Source organism: Dryobates pubescens, chromosome 33, assembly GCF_014839835.1.
Source record: "Dryobates pubescens isolate bDryPub1 chromosome 33, bDryPub1.pri, whole genome shotgun sequence".
Classification (NCBI taxonomy): domain Eukaryota; kingdom Metazoa; phylum Chordata; class Aves; order Piciformes; family Picidae; genus Dryobates; species Dryobates pubescens.
This window is the reverse complement of record NC_071644.1, coordinates 1,622,628-1,642,113: the sequence shown is the minus strand read 5'-3', so window position 1 is coordinate 1,642,113 and position 19,486 is coordinate 1,622,628. Positions and strand designations below refer to the sequence as shown.

Sequence of the window (19,486 nt, the reverse complement as noted above, 5' to 3'; positions counted from 1 at the left end):
GATGATGAAGGGCCTGGAGCAGCTCTGGGAGCAGCAAAGGCTGAGAGCCCTGGGGCTGAGAGCCTGCAGAAGAGCAGCCCCAGAGGGCAGCTGAGCAATGCTCAGCAAGAGCTAAAGGAGCTGTGGGGGGCAAGAGGCTGGGGCCAGGCTCTGCTCAGTGGTGCCAGGGCCAGGCCAAGGGGCAGGGGACACCAACTGGCACCCAGGAGGAGAAAGTTGTTTGGTGTGAGGGTGCTGAGCCCTGGAGCAGGCTGCCCAGAGAGGTTGTGGAGTCTCCTGGTGTGGAGGGTGGCTGTCAGGAGGATGGAGCCAGGCTCCTGGCAGTGATACTCAGTGACAGGACAAGGAGCAATGGATGCCAACTCCATCACAGGAAATTCCACCTCAAGAGGAGGAGAAATTTCTGTACTGTGAGGGTTCTGGAGCCCCAGAGCAGGCTGCCCAGAGAGGCTGTGGAGTCTCCTTCTCTGGAGACATTCAAGACCCATCTGAATGCATTCCTGTGTGACCTGCCCTGGGTGGTGCTGCTTTGCAGGGGGGTTGGACTCAATCTCTGGAGGTCCCTTCCAACCACTCCCTTCCTGTGACTCTATGAACAGCTTTACCCTCAGCACCCCCAGGTGAAACAACCTCCTGCAGCTGCAGCACAGAGCAAACCCAAACTGCTGAGACACCAAAAGGCTACCCAGAACCCACCTTAAACCCAAGCCACACAGACACTGCAACCCCTGCAGCTGAGTGCCTACCACTGAAGTCAAGAGGCCCTAGGTGGAACATCTGCTTCACAACATCTGGCTGCACATTTTAAGGACACAGCTTTTTAGATCCCCACTTTTTGGATGCTTTCTCATTCTTCCAGCCTGGATGTGATGCCACACATTCCCCAGAGGACTTGGCAGTAAAGGAAGCTCTGGAGACACAGAAGGTGTTGGGGTTTGCTTCCAGAAATGCAGCTGCCACGGAGCAGCTCCCTAGCTGCAAGGCTGCACATGCTCAGGTCAGCACTGGGTGTGTTTTGCTCTTTAAACGAGCTGTCTGCACAGCAGGTGCCTTCTGAAGAGCTGCTGCTGCATCCAGCAGTCATGTGGCACAGATCTGTGTGTGGAGCTGGGCATCAGAGCTGGACTGGACCTGTGCCCAGGCAGCACAGAACGAGGAGAGCATAACCAAATCTAACTTCTTCCTTCTGACAGCCCACTGCAGCCACTTGGGACTGCAAATGTGCAGCTGGTTCCACAGGACAGGGCAGAGCACAGCAGCAGGGGAGCCAGCCCTGGGTGTCTTGGGTTTAACCTCTTCTTTCCTGTGCCAGGAGCAGCACATCTCCTCAGGGTGGCAGAGCAAACTGCTGCACTACAGACACAGCACTGGTGGGCAGCTTGAGAGCACAAAGGACACATCTGGAGCTCTGGATGGGAACTGAAGTCAGAACTGAAAACAAAAGAGGCTGACAAGGTCCAGCCAAGTTCCTTCCCAGCTTCCCTTGATAGAGAGAAATCACCAGGATGGAACCTTGAAAATCATAGAACCACAGAGCTGTCAGGGCTGGAAGGGAGCTCAAGGCTCAGCCAGCTCCAACCCCCTGCCATGGGCAGGGACACCTCACACCACAGCAGGTTGCTCACAGCCACCTCCAGCCTAGCTGCAAACACCTCCAGGCAGGAGGCTTCCACCACCTCCCTGGGCAGCCTGTGCCAGGCTCTCACCACCCTCCTGGGGAAGTGTGAGAGACTCAATCTTGTCTCTCTTGATGTGACTCAACAAAGATAAAATCACCTTTGCTGCTTGCCCAGACAATAGCTGATGTGTACTGGGCAGCTGCCACTGGTTAAGGACTCTCTGGAAGGGGCACAGATAGGGATTGCTCACCAGGCTGCAGCTGCCCTGGAAACAAGGGGCAGAGGCCACTGCTCTCCAGACTCTCTGGAATACACATACCTGAAAACTGAGTAAAAGATCTGAGCAACTGCTGGCTGGGGAGAAGGAAAAGCCCTGGCCAATGCTGCTGGGAAGGGAAACAGGAGAGAAGGAAGAGGCCTGGGCAAGGCTGCTCTGAAGAAAAACAGAGAGAATACCAGGAGAGAAAAATGACAGAGACCCTGGAAGATGCAGACCAGGAGGAAGCCTCTCTCTGTGTGTCCTGAGTTCTGTCTGCTACAACTCATGGAGCTGAAGAGGCTGCTCAGGGGCTGCATGGCCAACAAGGACATCTCTGCCACACCAGAGCTGCAGCAGCCTTCCTCTGCAGACCCAAACTAGTTTGGCTCCATCCTTCCCAGTCCTATCCCTCCCTGACACCCTCAAAAGTCCCTCCCCAGCTTTCTTGGAGCCCCTTTCAGGTACTGCAAGGCCACAATGAGGTCTCCTGGGAGCCTTCTCCTCTCCAGCCTGCACAACCCCAACTCTCTCAGGCTGTGCTCACAGCAGAGCAGCTCCAGCCCTCTGCTCCTCCTCGTGGCCCTTCTCTGGACACCTTCCAGCCCCTCCAGAGCTTTCCTGGCACAGAGGCTCCAGAACTGGACCCAGAGCTCCAGGTGAGGAAAAGCCCAAAAGCCCTGCTTGAAACTCTCTCTCTCTCTCTTCATTCCTTTGTCCAAACTCAGAGGATTTCCAACCAAACATCTGGCAGAGCTTTAGCAGGACAGCTGCTGATGCCCAAACACCAGCCTGGCTTCATACTGACCAGAGCCCAAAGCTTTCACCACAGGAAGAATGAGAGACTGAGAGCAGCTCCTCACCTGTGTCAGGTGAAGGACACTGTGCCCTCAACACAGGAACACCTTCAAAACCTGACACTGTTCCTATGGAGAGAGCTCCCTGAGGACACTATTTGCTTGCTCCCTTTCCTCTCCCTTCCTGACATCAGCTCCCACAGCACCTAACCATCATGGGCAGAGCAGGCTTTCATGGAACCATAGAGTCCATCTTGTCCAAAGGCCATCTTGTCCAACCCCCCAGCAGTGAGCAGGGAAATCCCCAACCAGATCAGGCTGCTCAGAGCCTCATCAAGTTTGACCTTGAATGCCTCCAAGGATGGAGCCTCCACCATCTCCTTGGGCAGCCTGTTCCAGTGTCCTACCACCTGTGAAGCTCTGTGAAGAGCTTCCTCCCAGTGTCCAACCTAAATCCACCCTGCTCCAGTTTCAAACCACTGTCCTCATCCTGGCACTCTCAGTCTTTGTCCAAAGTCCCTCCCCAGCTCTCCTGGAGCCCTTCAGGTGCTGGAAGGCTGCTCTGAGGTCTCCCTGGAGCTTTCTCTTCTCCATGCTGAACAGCCCCAACTACCTCAGCCCATCTTCAGAGGGGAAATTCCCCCAGCCCTCTGATCATCTTTGTGGCCTCCTCTGAATCCACTCCAGCAGCTCCAGGTCCTTCTGGTGTCGAGGGCCCCGTAGCTGGTCACAGCACTGCAGGTGAGGTCACAGCAGAGTATAGCAGAGGGGCAGAATCCCTTCTCTCCATCTGCTGGTCACCACCAGCTGGCAGCCAACCCCCCAGCCAGTTCCTGACCTGGGGCTGCCTCTTCCCAGAGTGAGCTCCAGCAGCCCCCAACCCCGCCGCCCCCGACTCACCCAGGTCCCCGCTGAGCAAGGCCTCTGCCAAGGGGGGGTTGCGCTCCTTGAGCAGGGAGAGCTCGTGGGGGTTGGCCAGCAGCATCTCCCGCAGCAGCACAGGGTTGCTCAGGCCCTGGGGCAGCCCCGGCGCCTCGGGGGGGGAGGGGCGCGGGCGCGGCGCCGCCGCCTGCTGCGAGGAGGTGCCCGGAACAGCGATGCTGCTGAAGTCTATCCTCGGCAGGCCTGCAGGGAGAGAACCGGCACAGGATCAGCCTGCTTGCACCTCCAAGATCACCAAGCCCAACCAATCACCCAGCCCCAACTGATCAACCAGGCCCTGGCACCAAGAGCCTCATCCAGGCTCTGCTTAAACACCTCCAGGGACCTCGACCCCAGCACCTCCCTGGGCAGCACAACCCAAATCTCTCTGTCTGGGAAGAACTTCTTGCTAAGATCAAGCCTAAACCTCCCCTGGCACAGCTTGAGACTGTGTCCTCTTGTTCTGCTGCTGGGTGCCTGGGAGCAGAGACCAACCCCCAGCTGGCTCCAAGCTCCCTGCAGGGAGTTGCAGAGAGCAAGAAGGTCTCCCCTGAGCCTCCTCTTCTGCAGGCTGAGCAACCCCAGCTCCCTCAGCCTCTCCTCCCAGGGCTGTGCTCCAGAGGAGCTGTGGTGCTGTGTGTGTGCAGCTCTGCTGGCAGGGGGAAGGCAGGGGGGAAGGCAGGGGGGAAGGCAGGGGGGAAGGCAGGGGGGAAGGCAGGGGGGAAGGCAGGGGGGAAGGCAGGGGGGAAGGCAGAGCTGCTCTCCTTGCTCAGTGCCAGGCCCAGCCTGGGGTCACTGGGTCAGCAATGCCAGGGCCTGTTTATGTAACTGCTCTGGCCTCCTCCCTGGCCCAGCTCTTGATCCCCTGAAATGCACTTAATGAATCAGAGAGTATTTCCAGCTTCACAAATGCTAATACCACAGGGATGGGATGGCAAGGCTAAGCCCAGTGTGTCTGAGGCACTTCTGAACCTCTCTGGTGAAAAGAAAAGAAAGCAGCAAGGGGGGAGGCCAAGGGAGCACTGCTGCAGAGCTGCATTGCAGGTACCCAACCTCCAGCTGAGGCAGGAGGATGGACACTGCAAGCAATGCTCCCACTCCCTCCTCAGACAGCAGCACCTCCTCTTGAACAGCCCAACTCAAACCCTGCCTCCAGTTCTGGTGTCCCCAGCAGAAGGAAAACACAGAGCTGCTGGAGAGAGTCCAGAGGAGGCCACAGAGATGCTCCCAGGGCTGGAGGAGCTCTGCTGGGAGCACAGGCTGAGGGAGCTGGGGCTGTGCAGCCTGCAGAGGAGAAGGCTCCAGGGGGACCTCAGAGCTGCTGCCAGGACCTGAAGGGACCCTGCAGGAAGGCTGCAGAGAGACTTTTGCTGAGGGGGTCTGAGCCAGGCCAAGGGGGAAGGGTTTGGAGCTGAGGCAGAGCAGGGTTAGAGTGGAGCTGAGGAAGAAATTCTTGAGAGTGAGGGTAGGGAGACTCTGGCACAGGCTGCCCAGGGAGGCTGTGGATGTCCTCTCCCTGGAGGTGTTCAAGGCCAGGCTGGATGAGGCCTTGAGCCAACAAATCCAGCTGAGAGGTGTCCCTGGCTGTGGCAGGGAGGTTGGAATAGATGATCTCTGAGCTCCCTTCCAAGCTGAGCCACTCTAGGCTTCTGTGATTCTTGCAGTGACATTTCATGGCAGAGAACTGCCAGGAATAGCTGCAGAAGGCAGGACAGAGGAGCAGGGCTCTGTCCAGACACTGGAGAGTCTCCCACATGTACACATGGCTGTGCAAGTCAGCTTGCTCAGAGGCAGCTCCTCTGGGTGCTGGTCACAGGCCTGGTTCACAGGGCACAGCCAAAGGCCTTTTAAGATGCCTGAGCTGCACAGCTGTGGATCCAGGAATGGTTCACAGAATGGATTCAGAGAATGCTTTAGGTTAGAAGGGACCTCAAAGATCATTGAGCTCCAATCCCCTGCTGTGGGCAAAGAAGCCTCCAACCAGTGCAGACCTCAGAGATCATCTATTCCAACCTCCCTGCCACAGCCAGGGACACCTCTCAGCTGGATTTGTTGGCTCAAGGCCTCATCCAGCCTGGCCTTCAACACCTCCAGGGAGAGAACAGCCACAGCCTCCCTGGGCAGCCTGTGCCAGAGTCTCCCCAGCCTCACTGGAAAGAATTTCTTCCTCATCTCCAGTCTCAACCTCCCCTCTCAACTCAAAGCCATTGTCTTCATCCTGGCACTCCCAGCCCTTGTCAAAAGTCTCTCCCCAGCTCTCCTGGAGCCCCTTCAGATACTGAAAGGCTGCTCTGAGGTCTCCCTGAAGTCTTCTCCAGGCTGCACAGCCCCAGCTCTCTCTGCCTGCCCTCATAGGGGAGGCTCTCCAGCCCTCTGAACATCTTTGTGGCCCTCCTTTGGACTTGTCCCAACAGTTCCATGTCCCTCCTATGCTGGGAGCACCAGAAGTAGACTCAGTGCTTCAGGTGGGGTCTCAGAATAGCAGAGCAGAGGTGCAGAATCCCCTCCCTCATCACTTGTTCAACGAGCAGGAGGGGAAGCAGAGTGAAAACCCACCCAGAGCAGCCCTGCTCTCCACCCATTGCCTCCCTCACTGTCTCTGCTTTCCCCCCAAACCCAGATTAAACCACTATTTATTTCCTTAGGATAACCACCCCCACCTTCAGCATGCAGCCAATTCTGCCAGGCCTCCACCTCCTCCCCAGCCTCCCTCCCTTCCCAAGCCCTCTGCGGCAGCGAAGGCCGCGGCAGGGCAGCTGGTGCCTGATCCACACAGAGACCTCTGCCCAGGCAGAGCAGAAGGCAGCACAGAGCCTCTCTCACCTGGGAATCGGATGGCAGGCCGTGGCTCCACAGCCTCCTTCTGTCTCAGGATCACCACATCCCCATCCTTCAAGCCATAGGAGGCCAGGGATCTGTTGTTGTCGGTCAGGGGCCGCTCGGCATAGACGATCTGCGGGCGGAGAGAGCGCGGTGAGGACACCTCCAGCAGGGGACATCCTCTGGGAGATGCTCCAGGAAATGCTCTGCATCCATCTCAAGTGTCAGAGGAGAAGCTGTGCAACGGCCCACAGGCACCTCTGCCTCAGGCACAGGCAGGCCTCAGCTCAGCAGTGCTTGGGCAGTGACACAGAGCTGCTCTCGCTGACGCCCAGCACTGGTTTCTCGTCACCCGGCGTCTCAGAGGAGGGTTGGTCTCTCTGGATTAGAGGTCAGGGTGATTAAGGGGAAGCAGCCTTTGCCACACACTGCTCTTTGCCACACACTGCTCTTTGCCACACACTGCCCAGACCCAGCCTCTGTGATTGCACAAGTCATGGATACCTTCTCCAGCATCATCTGCCTGCAGGCAGCACCCACTGACCATGGGCTGACTGCACACACGTGGGCAGCGCTGACCAGGGCAGCTCCACAGACTGATAGAGCCATGGGATGGGCTGGGTTGGAAGGGACCTTCAAGATCATCCAGTTCCAACCCCCTGCCATGGGCAGGGACACCTCCCACCACCCCAGCTTGCTCAAGGACTCACCCAACATGGCCTTGAACACCTCCAGGGAGGGGGCAGCCACAGCCTCCCTGGGCAGCCTCTGAGCAAACCAAGTTACACAACCTTGTGTGCATGTGGCAGGCTCCTCTCACAGTGCCTGGACAGAGCCCTGCTCCTCTCTCCTCCCTTCTGCAGCCATTCCTGGCAAATCCCTGCCATACAATATCACTGGAAGAGTCACAGAATCCTAGAATGGCTCAGCTTGGAAGGGACCTCAGAGATCATCTCCTGCAACCTCCTTGCCACAGGCAGGGATGCTTCTCAACTGGACTTGGTTGCTCGAGGTCTCATCCAGCCTGGCCTTGAACACCTCCAGGCAGGAGCCATCCACAGCCTCCCTGAGCAGCCTGTGCCAGAGTCTCCCCAGCCTCACTGTACAGAATGATCCAGGCCAGCACCTCTGCCTTCTCCCACAGCATGGTGCTCCAGAATAATCAGCTTGACAGGGGCCTCAGTGACTCCTGCTGCACTTCAGTGAGGTAACTCTGCCCAGACTGGAAGGCCAAGCACCCAGAGACACCACTCCTGAGGCTGCCAGCAGCCCATGCTGGGAACTTCCCTTCTGTTGACTATAAAACACAAGGCCAGATCATCCTCCATGATGATAACCTAACCAGAGACCAAACACAAAACCACCCTGAGATGAAGACTGCTAATGACCATGGGCTCAGGTCCATCACCATCAGACCTCTAAGACCTCCAGGTGTCCTAACTCACAGGAAAAATGAGATGAGGATGAGTATTACAGGAGCAACAGCTCCCAGGAATGGTGCCTGCTGAACACCAAGGTCCCTGTGCCTTCATCAGGGCACAATGAGACAGGGCAGATCAGTTCCTCAGCCTCCTGCCCCTGGCAGGAGCCCAAACCAAGCGCCTCAGCCCTACGATCCAATTTCACACCTACCACCTGGCTGAGCAGGACCTGAGCCTCTCTGGGGCTGCAAAGGGCTGGTTCAGCCACAACAGGTTTGCTGCAGGTTGGGACTGGCAGAGCTGCGTGGGAGAAGCTCTTGCAGCCCTTGTGTGGATGGGCTACAGCTCTGCCTGATGCTATCACAGGTGGCAGGCCTGGGAAGGAGATCCAAACCCCAGCCCAAGTACTGCACACCTGAACCACAGAATCACTTCAGTTGGAGCAGACCTAGAAGATCATCAAGGCCAACACACCTCTAACTCTACCAAGTCTGGTGCTAAAGCACATCCCTCAACACCACAGCTTTTAAACCCCTTCAGGGATGAAGATTCAACCACCTCCCAAGGCAACCTCTTCCAGTCTCTGAAAACCCTTTCAGTGAAGAAGTTTCTTCTCATGTCCAACCTAAGCCTCCCCTGGTGCAACCTGAGGCCAGTTAAGGTGGGGAAGACCCTACAGACTTCCACTGCCTTGCTCCAGCAGCTCAGAAATACTCCACAGCCTCTCACTAACACATTTTAAGAGCAGCACCAGCAAAGTCAGAGAAATCAAACCCAGCAAGATCCACACCCAGCAGCAGCCAGAGCCTTCAGAACCAGGGCAACTCAGACGACTGGAAGCAAGCAGCAGCGTCCTACCTCCTCCTTAACAACGCCCTTCCCAGCCTCGGCAGTATTGCACCAGCCTGGGTCCCTTCCAAAGCAAACACAAGCTATATTAAGGCAGGCAGGCTCTGCTCTGAGGCTTTGCAAGGCATCAGTGGAGTAATTAAGGTTAGCTTGTGATGGGAAGAGTCCCTGTGCATCCTCTCACGTTACCAGGCAGGGCCTGGCTCGGGAGCACCGCTGCCCGCAGCGGAATCACGCTGCTGCTAAGCCCGAGCTGCACGGACACCTCTCAACTGGCAGTGGCCCTGCACAGCCACTCTGCAACAGACAACTTAATCACTTTAAGGGAGGCTTTACCTCTGTCATCTTGCTGGGATTGGATTTATGAGCCTTGGGCCTTAACACTCAGACAATGAATTAAGTGCCAGGCACCGGCTCTGCGGCCCCAGCATCCGGCTGCGTGCTGCTGTGCCAGGCAGCTCTGCTGGGCAGGCAGCTCTGCTGGGCAGGCAGCTGGGGGCATCCTGCTGCCTCCTGCTGCTCTGCTTTGGAGCATGTTCTTGTTGGCTGGCCAGGTACTGAGCAAAGACTCTCCTGGAGGTGACCTGGGGCTGAGAGCCTGCAGAAGAGCAGCCCCAAAGGGGATCTGAGCAATGCTCAGCAAGAGCTAAAGGAGCTGTGGGGGGCATGAGGCTGGGGCCAGACTCTGCTCAGTGGTGCCCAGGGACAGGACAAGAGACAATGGGCACCAGCTGGAACCCAGGAGGTTCCATCTGAACAGAAGGAGAAAGTTGTTTGGTGTGAGGGTGCTGAGCCCTGGAGCAGGCTGCCCAGAGAGGCTGTGGAGAGATTCCAGTTCCTCCTGGCCACCGTACTCCTGGGCAAGCTGCTGTGGGTGCCCTGCTGGAGCAGGGGGTTTGGACTGGATGATCTCCAGAGGTCTCTTCCAACCTCCATCATGCTGGGGTTATGCTGATACCGGTGCTGACAGCACACAGCAGCTGGATTGTGCACAGTGTCATACGGCACAACCACCTCAGAGAGCAAGGAGCCTCAAATACCACAGAGCAGTCCAAGAACCCAGAGCCTGTGAAGCCTTCCTGTGCATGGACAAGGACAGGAGACACATGACACACAAAGAAAGAGAAACAAAGGAAATAACAGCGCTGCCAGAACGTGGCTCTGCCCAGGGCCTCCCCAGCCCCTCTCCAGAACAGCCACAGACACGACGCGGGGAGGAAACCGCAGCGAGCCCAACGATTTCCGCCCTCCTCACCCAGCTCCTCTTATCGCCACAGCCTGCCAGCCCCTCTTATCTCACACCACCCTCCCCACCCCGTGACTGCAGCCACCCCTCAGAAACCTGGAGTCCCTTGCACTGCCTCCACCCCAAACTGCAGCACCTGGGGTGAGTTTCACCGGACAGCAGAGAAGCCGCCTGGGATGCAGCCTCCTGCACAAGCAACTGCGGTTCCCTCTGCCCCGCACGCGCAGCTGCGCAGCTGCGGTTCCCTCTGCCCCGCGCGCGCACCTGCGGTTCCCTCTGCCCCGCACTCGCAGCTGCGGTTCCCTCTGCCCCGCACGCGCAGCTGCGCAGCTGCGGTTCCCTCTGCCCCGCGCGCGCAGCTGCGCAGCTGCGGTTCCCTCTGCCCCGCGCGCGCAGCTGCGGTTCCCTCTGCCCCCCGCGCGCGCAGCTGCGGTTCCCTCTGCCCCGCACTCGCAGCTGCGGTTCCCTCTGTCCCGCACGCGCAGCTACGCAGCTGCGGTTCCCTCTGCCCCACGCGCGCAGCTGCGGTTCCCTCTGCCCCGCGCGCGCAGCTGCGGTTCCCTCTGCCCCCCGCGCGCGCAGCTGCGGTTCCCTCTGCCCCGCACTCGCAGCTGCGGTTCCCTCTGCCCCGCACGCGCAGCTACGCAGCTGCGGTTCCCTCTGCCCCACGCGCGCAGCTGCGGTTCCCTCTGCCCCGCGCGCGCAGCTGCGGTTCCCTCTGCCCCCCGCGCGCGCAGCTGCGGTTCCCTCTGCCCCGCACTCGCAGCTGCGGTTCCCTCTGCCCCGCACGCGCAGCTACGCAGCTGCGGTTCCCTCTGCCCCACGCGCGCAGCTGCGGTTCCCTCTGCCCCGCGCGCGCAGCTGCGCAGCTGCGGTTCCCTCTGCCCCGCGCGCGCAGCTACGCAGCTGCGGTTCCCTCTGCCCCGCGCGCGCAGCTACGCAGCTGCGGTTCCCTCTGCCCCGCGCGCGCAGCTGTGCAGCTGCGGTTCCCTCTGCCCCGCGCGCACAGCTGTGCAGCTGCGGTTCCCTCTGCCCCGCGCGCGCAGCTACGCAGCTGCGGTTCCCTCTGCCCCACGCGCGCAGCTACGCAGCTGCGGTTCCCTCTGCCCCGCGCGCGCAGCTGTGCAGCTGCGGTTCCCTCTGCCCCGCGCGCACAGCTGTGCAGCTGCGGTTCCCTCTGCCCCGCGCGCGCAGCTGTGCAGCTGCGGTTCCCTCTGCCCCGCGCGCACAGCTGTGCAGCTGCGGTTCCCTCTGCCCCGCGCGCGCAGCTGTGCAGCTGCGGTTCCCTCTGCCCCGCGCGCGCAGCTACGCAGCTGCGGTTCCCTCTGCCCCGCGCGCGCAGCTGTGCAGCTGCGGTTCCCTCTGCCCCGCGCGCACAGCTGTGCAGCTGCGGTTCCCTCTGCCCCGCGCGCGCAGCTACGCAGCTGCGGTTCCCTCTGCCCCACGCGCGCAGCTACGCAGCTGCGGTTCCCTCTGCCCCGCGCGCGCAGCTGGGCAGCTGCGGTTCCCTCTGCCCCGCGCGCGCAGCTGTGCAGCTGCGGTTCCCTCTGCCCCGCGCGCGCAGCTGTGCAGCTGCGGTTCCCTCTGCCCCGCGCGCACAGCTGTGCAGCTGCGGTTCCCTCTGCCCCGCGCGCGCAGCTGTGCAGCTGCGGTTCCCTCTGCCCCGCGCGCGCAGCTTCGCAGCTGCGGTTCCCTCTGCCCCGCGCGCGCAGCTGTGCAGCTGCGGTTCCCTCTGCCCCGCACGCGCAGCTGTGCAGCTGCGGTTCCCTCTGCCCCGCGCGCGCAGCTACGCAGCTGCGGTGCCCTCTGCCCCGCGCGCGCAGCTGTGCAGCTGCGGTTCCCTCTGCCCCGCACTCGCAGCTACGCAGCTGCGGTTCCCTCTGCCCCGCACGCGCAGCTGTGCAGCTGCGGTTCCCTCTGCCCCGCGCGCGCAGCTGCGGCTCCCTCTGCCCCGCACTCGCAGCTACGCAGCTGCGGTTCCCTCTGCCCCGCGCGCGCAGCTGCGGTTCCCTCTGCCCCGCGCGCGCAGCTACGCAGCTGCGGTTCCCTCTGCCCCGCGCGCGCAGCTGCGGTTCCCTCTGCCCCGCACTCGCAGCTGCGGTTCCCTCTGCCCCGCACGCGCAGCTACGCAGCTGCGGTTCCCTCTGCCCCACGCGCGCAGCTACGCAGCTGCGGTTCCCTCTGCCCCGCGCGCGCAGCTACGCAGCTGCGGTTCCCTCTGCCCCGCACTCGCAGCTACGCAGCTGCGGTTCCCTCTGCCCTGCGCACGCAGCTGTGGTTCCCTCTGCCCCGCGCGCGCAGCTGCAGTTCCCTCTGCCCCGCGCGCGCAGCTGCGCAGCTGCGGTTCCCTCTGCCCCGCACGCGCAGCTGAGGTTCCCTCTGCCCCGCGCGCGCAGCTGCGGTTCCCTCTGCCCCGCGCGCGCAGCTGCGGTTCCCTCTGCCCCGCGCGCGCAGCTGCGGTTCCCTCTGCCCCACGCTTGCAGCTGCGGTTCCCTCTGCCCCGCACTCGCAGCTGCAGTTCCCTCTGCCCCGCGCGCGCAGCTGCGCAGCTGCGGTTCCCTCTGCCCCGCGCGCGCAGCTGCGCAGCTGCGGTTCCCTCTGCCCCGCGCGCGCAGCTGCGGTTCCCTCTGCCCCGCGCGCGCAGCTGCGGTTCCCTCTGCCCCGCACTCGCAGCTTCGCAGCTGCGGTTCCCTCTGCCCCGCGCGCGCAGCTGCGGTTCCCTCTGCCCCGCGCGCGCAGCTGCGGTTCCCTCTGCCCCGCGCGCGCAGCTACGCAGCTGCGGTTCCCTCTGCCCCGCGCGCGCAGCTGTGCAGCTGCGGTTCCCTCTGCCCCGCGCGCGCAGCTGCGGCTCCCTCTGCCCCGCACTCGCAGCTACGCAGCTGCGGTTCCCTCTGCCCCGCGCGCGCAGCTGCGGTTCCCTCTGCCCCGCACTCGCAGCTGCGGTTCCCTCTGCCCCGCACGCGCAGCTACGCAGCTGCGGTTCCCTCTGCCCCACGCGCGCAGCTACGCAGCTGCGGTTCCCTCTGCCCCGCGCGCGCAGCTACGCAGCTGCGGTTCCCTCTGCCCCGCACTCGCAGCTACGCAGCTGCGGTTCCCTCTGCCCTGCGCACGCAGCTGTGGTTCCCTCTGCCCCGCGCGCGCAGCTGCAGTTCCCACTGCCCCGCGCGCGCAGCTGCGCAGCTGCGGTTCCCTCTGCCCCGCACGCGCAGCTGAGGTTCCCTCTGCCCCGCGCGCGCAGCTGCGGTTCCCTCTGCCCCGCGCGCGCAGCTGCGGTTCCCTCTGCCCCGCGCGAGCAGCTGCGGTTCCCTCTGCCCCACGCTTGCAGCTGCGGTTCCCTCTGCCCCGCACTCGCAGCTGCAGTTCCCTCTGCCCCGCGCGCGCAGCTGCGCAGCTGCGGTTCCCTCTGCCCCGCGCGCGCAGCTGCGCAGCTGCGGTTCCCTCTGCCCCGCGCGCGCAGCTGCGGTTCCCTCTGCCCCGCGCGCGCAGCTGCGGTTCCCTCTGCCCCGCACTCGCAGCTGCGGTTCCCTCTGCCCCGCACGCGCAGCTACGCAGCTGCGGTTCCCTCTGCCCCACGCGCGCAGCTACGCAGCTGCGGTTCCCTCTGCCCCGCACTCGCAGCTACGCAGCTGCGGTTCCCTCTGCCCCGCACGCGCAGCTGTGCAGCTGCGGTTCCCTCTGCCCCGCGCGCGCAGCTGCGGCTCCCTCTGCCCCGCACTCGCAGCTACGCAGCTGCGGTTCCCTCTGCCCCGCGCGCGCAGCTGCGGTTCCCTCTGCCCCGCACTCGCAGCTGCGGTTCCCTCTGCCCCGCACGCGCAGCTACGCAGCTGCGGTTCCCTCTGCCCCACGCGCGCAGCTACGCAGCTGCGGTTCCCTCTGCCCCGCGCGCGCAGCTACACAGCTGCGGTTCCCTCTGCCCCGCACTCGCAGCTACGCAGCTGCGGTTCCCTCTGCCCTGCGCACGCAGCTGTGGTTCCCTCTGCCCCGCGCGCGCAGCTGCAGTTCCCTCTGCCCCACGCTTGCAGCTGCGGTTCCCTCTGCCCCGCGCGCGCAGCTGCGGTTCCCTCTGCCCCGCGCGCGCAGCTGCGCAGCTGCGGTTCCCTCTGCCCCGCGCGCGCAGCTGCGGTTCCCTCTGCCCCGCGCGCGCAGCTGCGGTTCCCTCTGCCCCGCACTCGCAGCTTCGCAGCTGCGGTTCCCTCTGCCCCACGCGTGCAGCTACGCAGCTGCGGTTCCCTCTGCCCCACGCGCGCAGCTGCGGTTCCCTCTGCCCCGCGCGCGCAGCTGCGCAGCTGCGGTTCCCTCTGCCCCGCACATGCAGCTGCGGTTCCCTCCGCCCCGCGCGCGCAGCTACGCAGCTGCGGTTCTCTCTGCCCCGCACGCGCAGCTGAGGTTCCCTCCGCCCCGCGCGCGCAGCTGCGGTTCCCTCTGCCCCGCACGCGCAGCTACGCAGCTGCGGTTCCCTCTGCCCCGCACGCGCAGCTGCGGTTCCCTCTGCCCCGCGCGCGCAGCTGCGGTTCCCTCTGCCCCGCGCGCGCAGCTGCGGTTCCCTCTGCCCCGCGCGCGCAGCTGCGCAGCTGCGGTTCCCTCTGCCCCGCGCGCGCAGCTACGCAGCTGCGGTTCCCTCTGCCCCGCGCGCGCAGCTGTGCAGCTGCGGTTCCCTCTGCCCCGCGCGCGCAGCTGTGCAGCTGCGGTTCCCTCTGCCCCGCGCGCGCAGCTGTGCAGCTGCGGTTCCCTCTGCCCCGCGCGCGCAGCTGTGCAGCTGCGGTTCCCTCTGCCCCGCGCGCGCAGCTGTGCAGCTGCGGTTCCCTCTGCCCCGCACGCGCAGCTGTGCAGCTGCGGTTCCCTCTGCCCCGCGCGCGCAGCTGTGCAGCTGCGGTTCCCTCTGCCCCGCACGCGCAGCTACGCAGCTGCGGTTCCCTCTGCCCCGCGCGCGCAGCTACGCAGCTGCGGTTCCCTCTGCCCCGCGCGCGCAGCTGTGCAGCTGCGGTTCCCTCTGCCCCGCGCGCGCAGCTGTGCAGCTGCGGTTCCCTCTGCCCCGCGCGCGCAGCTACGCAGCTGCGGTTCCCTCTGCCCCGCGCGCGCAGCTGTGCAGCTGCGGTTCCCTCTGCCCCGCACTCGCAGCTACGCAGCTGCGGTTCCCTCTGCCCCGCACGCGCAGCTGTGCAGCTGCGGTTCCCTCTGCCCCGCGCGCGCAGCTGCGGCTCCCTCTGCCCCGCACTCGCAGCTACGCAGCTGCGGTTCCCTCTGCCCCGCGCGCGCAGCTGCGGTTCCCTCTGCCCCGCACTCGCAGCTGCGGTTCCCTCTGCCCCGCACGCGCAGCTACGCAGCTGCGGTTCCCTCTGCCCCACGCGCGCAGCTGCGCAGCTGCGGTTCCCTCTGCCCCGCGCGCGCAGCTACGCAGCTGCGGTTCCCTCTGCCCCGCACTCGCAGCTACGCAGCTGCGGTTCCCTCTGCCCTGCGCACGCAGCTGTGGTTCCCTCTGCCCCGCGCGCGCAGCTGCAGTTCCCTCTGCCCCGCGCGCGCAGCTGCGCAGCTGCGGTTCCCTCTGCCCCGCACGCGCAGCTGAGGTTCCCTCTGCCCCGCGCGCGCAGCTGCGGTTCCCTCTGCCCCGCGCGCGCAGCTGCGGTTCCCTCTGCCCCGCGCGCGCAGCTGCGGTTCCCTCTGCCCCACGCTTGCAGCTGCGGTTCCCTCTGCCCCGCACTCGCAGCTGCGGTTCCCTCTGCCCCGCGCGCGCAGCTGCGCAGCTGCGGTTCCCTCTGCCCCGCGCGCGCAGCTGCGCAGCTGCGGTTCCCTCTGCCCCGCGCGCGCAGCTGCGGTTCCCTCTGCCCCGCGCGCGCAGCTGCGCAGCTGCGGTTCCCTCTGCCCCGCGCGCGCAGCTGCGGTTCCCTCTGCCCCGCGCGCGCAGCTACGCAGCTGCGGTTCCCTCTGCCCCGCACTCGCAGCTACGCAGCTGCGGTTCCCTCTGCCCCGCACGCGCAGCTGTGCAGCTGCGGTTCCCTCTGCCCCGCGCGCGCAGCTGCGGCTCCCTCTGCCCCGCACTCGCAGCTACGCAGCTGCGGTTCCCTCTGCCCCGCGCGCGCAGCTGCGGTTCCCTCTGCCCCGCACTCGCAGCTGCGGTTCCCTCTGCCCCGCACGCGCAGCTACGCAGCTGCGGTTCCCTCTGCCCCACGCGCGCAGCTACGCAGCTGCGGTTCCCTCTGCCCCGCGCGCGCAGCTACGCAGCTGCGGTTCCCTCTGCCCCGCGCGCGCAGCTACGCAGCTGCGGTTCCCTCTGCCCTGCGCACGCAGCTGCAGTTCCCTCTGCCCCACGCTTGCAGCTGCGGTTCCCTCTGCCCCGCGCGCGCAGCTGCGGTTCCCTCTGCCCCGCGCGCGCAGCTGCGCAGCTGCGGTTCCCTCTGCCCCGCGCGCGCAGCTGCGGTTCCCTCTGCCCCGCGCGCGCAGCTGCGGTTCCCTCTGCCCCGCACTCGCAGCTTCGCAGCTGCGGTTCCCTCTGCCCCACGCGTGCAGCTACGCAGCTGCGGTTCCCTCTGCCCCACGCGCGCAGCTGCGGTTCCCTCTGCCCCGCGCGCGCAGCTGCGCAGCTGCGGTTCCCTCTGCCCCGCGCGCGCAGCTGCGGTTCCCTCTGCCCCGCACATGCAGCTGCGGTTCCCTCCGCCCCGCGCGCGCAGCTACGCAGCTGCGGTTCTCTCTGCCCCGCACGCGCAGCTGAGGTTCCCTCCGCCCCGCGCGCGCAGCTGCGGTTCCCTCTGCCCCGCACGCGCAGCTACGCAGCTGCGGTTCCCTCTGCCCCGCACGCGCAGCTGCGGTTCCCTCTGCCCCGCACGCGCAGCTGCGGTTCCCTCTGCCCCGCGCTCGCAGCTGCGGTTCCCTCTGCCCCGCACAGCCCTTCCCAGGAAATTCAGCCTCTTTTTTTGTGCCATCACTGACTCCTCTGATGCAGGGCACATCTTGGGTATGGAAAACTAGCTGCAAACCACCAAGCATGGGGAATGTGACACTGTCTGTTTAAGGAAGGTGGTTCAGGGAGGCAGGATTCTTCTCCACAACAAACTGCTTCCCTGAGAACTTGGAGGTTTAGGACTTTCTGCCCATTCTCCACCCCTGGAGATGTTCATTGTGAGGCTTGACAGGGCTCTGGGCAACCTGATTTAGTTGAGGATGCCCTTGCTGATTATAGAGGGGGTTGGACTGGATGACTGTTGGAGGTCCCTTCCAACCCAAACCATTCTATGATTGAAGGTCCTCAAAATGCTTCACAAACACTGGGAGGAAACAGCAAAGAAAAAAACAATAAACATAGAGCTAGAAAACATCAAAAGAGCTTCACAGATTCATAGAATGGGTTGGGTTGGAAGGGACCCTAAAACTCATCCAGTTCCAAGCCCCCTGCCATGGGCAGGGACACCTCCCACCAGCCCAGGTTGCTCAAGGCCTCATCCAGCCTGGCCTTGAAGACCTCCAAGGAGGTGACAGCCACAGCCACCCCGAGCAACCTATTCCAGTGTCTCCCCACTCTCAATCTGAAGCATTTCTTCCTCATCTCCAGTTTCAATCTCCCCTCCCCAGGCTTAAAGATGAAGCAAAAAGCTGCACAAATGGCAGATGGCTGAGTAGAAGGGAAGCAGAGGCGGCTACAAGCAGCACAGCGCTGATCCCTGCTACCTGCTGCTGATGTAATCACAAAACTCTGCAGAGTTAACTGCAAAGGAAAGGAACTCCCAGAAAATGTAAGCTGGGAAGCCTGTGACCCCTCATGATCCTAAAATAGTCCCAGAGCTGGCAGGTTAGGTGACACAAAAGGGACAAAGCTGAGGAGGTGTTTGTGCTCCACACGCCTGGAGGCATGGAAGACACCACACAGCGTCCCAAGCGTTGAGGCTGTCCCCATTACCAGCCACACACCGGGAGGGTTGCTGGAGGGTACCAGATGGGAATCTCATCCCTGCATGTTTTTTAGGCCAGGCTGGATGTGGCTCTGGGCAGCCACATGGCAGAGGGCTTGGAACTGGATGACCCTTGAGGTCCCTTCCGACGCTGACACTACAGTGAGGTGGTTCGTCTCTTTCTGCCAGCCAAACGTGAAGGGTTTTCCCCTCACAAGGAAAACCCACCTCACCTTGATCTTTCATCCCTTTTCTGGGCACTGTTTCCTCCTCAAAAACCAACCTCTCAGCCCAAAATAAAAGGCTCAGCAAAGGCAGAAAGACAGCAAAAAGCCAGGGGTGAAGCGTGGGGAACCGGCTGAGTGAGGGAACGCACTCAAGGGCTGCTGGTTCAGCTGTTCTCCCAGCGCTGACTAATATTTGCTTGACTGGAAAAATACTTCGGTAATTTAGGCTGGGGAAGGGAAAGGAAAAAAAAAAAGCCCCAAAAATCACCACAAAACTCCACAAACTCTGCCAGGTGTGGCCAGCAAAAGGAGCTGGCATTGCCCTGCCCAGCGCCGCGGTGCCACGCTGACGAACGGGTGGAAAACGCCAAGAGAAAAAACAATAGCAAAGCAGGACCGAACCCAAAACAGTGAGTAAAGCCCAGACGGACGGACAGACGGACGAGAGCCACCCCCACAGCACAGCCTGCCTCGTGTGCTGGCACGCTGGTGAGGAGGGAGCCCCGAAGCGGGGCTGGAGAGGGTTTTTGCTGGGGGAAGGAGGTGGTTGTGCCACATTTGGTCCTCACACCTGGGTGAGGGGAAAAAAGGGGTAAATAAAGTCTCATTCTGCCTCCTCTGCCCCAGGCACGGGCAGGAATTTGATAGGATCGATAAAACCCTTTCCCCAGCGTTTCAGCCTCGTTTCCCTGGGGTCCCTGGGGCCACGGGGCGCGACCCTCCCAGCCCTCTGACCCCCACTCCTCTGGCTCCAAACCCTCGCTCATTTCAACACCGAATTGCTCTGAAAAGTCAACAGACCCCAATTTTCCTCCCTTCCTGTCAGCTCCACCGCGGAAGGAAACTGCCCTTTCCCAGGGGACTCCAGTAAGACCTCGAGTCACTGGGGACCCGGAGCTCTCTGCCGAGGGAAAGAGGAGGAATTCGAAGGGGAACAGGACGCGTTTCCCCCCAGAACCGAGAGGTCGGCAGGGGAAGGAACATCCCCACCCAAAATAGCCCCCGAACTCCGGGATCCGGCGGGGCGGGGGCCCCGGGGGCTGAAGGAGGGAAGCAGCCGTTCCCAGCCCTGAGGACCCCGACCCCGGGTGGGCGGGGGGTAAGGAGTGGGCCCTCCCCCGGTCTTCATGGGGAGTCCGTAGGCGGGCAGGGCCTGACCTGGCTCTCGGCCGCCGGGATACCGGACTCCAGCTCGCAGAGAGCGCGGAAGTTTTGCAGTTCAAAGTCCGCGTCCACCTGAAGGGAGAAGGTGAGCTCGCTACTGTCGCGGCGCAGACAGAACACGGTGAGCAGCATGGCCGCCCCGCCGCCGCCACCGGCCCCGCCAACCGCCGCCGCCAAGTGCCGCCGCCGCCGCCGTCAAGCGCCGCCGTCGCAAAGCGCCCGCCCCGCCGGTCAGGGGCCGGCCGTCAATCAGGGGCGCCGGACCAATCAGCGGGCGCCGAGAGGA

At 63.4% G+C, this 19,486-nt stretch overlaps 1 protein-coding gene across 1 annotated transcript in view; it reads right to left on the bottom strand.

Annotated features, from left to right (window-relative positions):
- Nucleotides 1-19,384, bottom strand: part of DDI2 (DNA damage inducible 1 homolog 2) — a 36,398-nt gene extending 17,014 nt beyond the window's left edge. The window contains exons 1-3 of the mRNA XM_054175834.1: nt 19,195-19,384; nt 6,417-6,546; nt 3,573-3,797 (exon numbers count right to left, since the gene is read on the bottom strand). Coding sequence (XP_054031809.1) covers nt 3,573-3,797; nt 6,417-6,546; nt 19,195-19,332 — 493 coding nt within the window. The 5' untranslated portion in view covers nt 19,333-19,384. The remainder of the gene's footprint in view (nt 1-3,572; nt 3,798-6,416; nt 6,547-19,194) is intronic.
- Between the last annotated feature and the right edge of the window lie 102 nt (nt 19,385-19,486).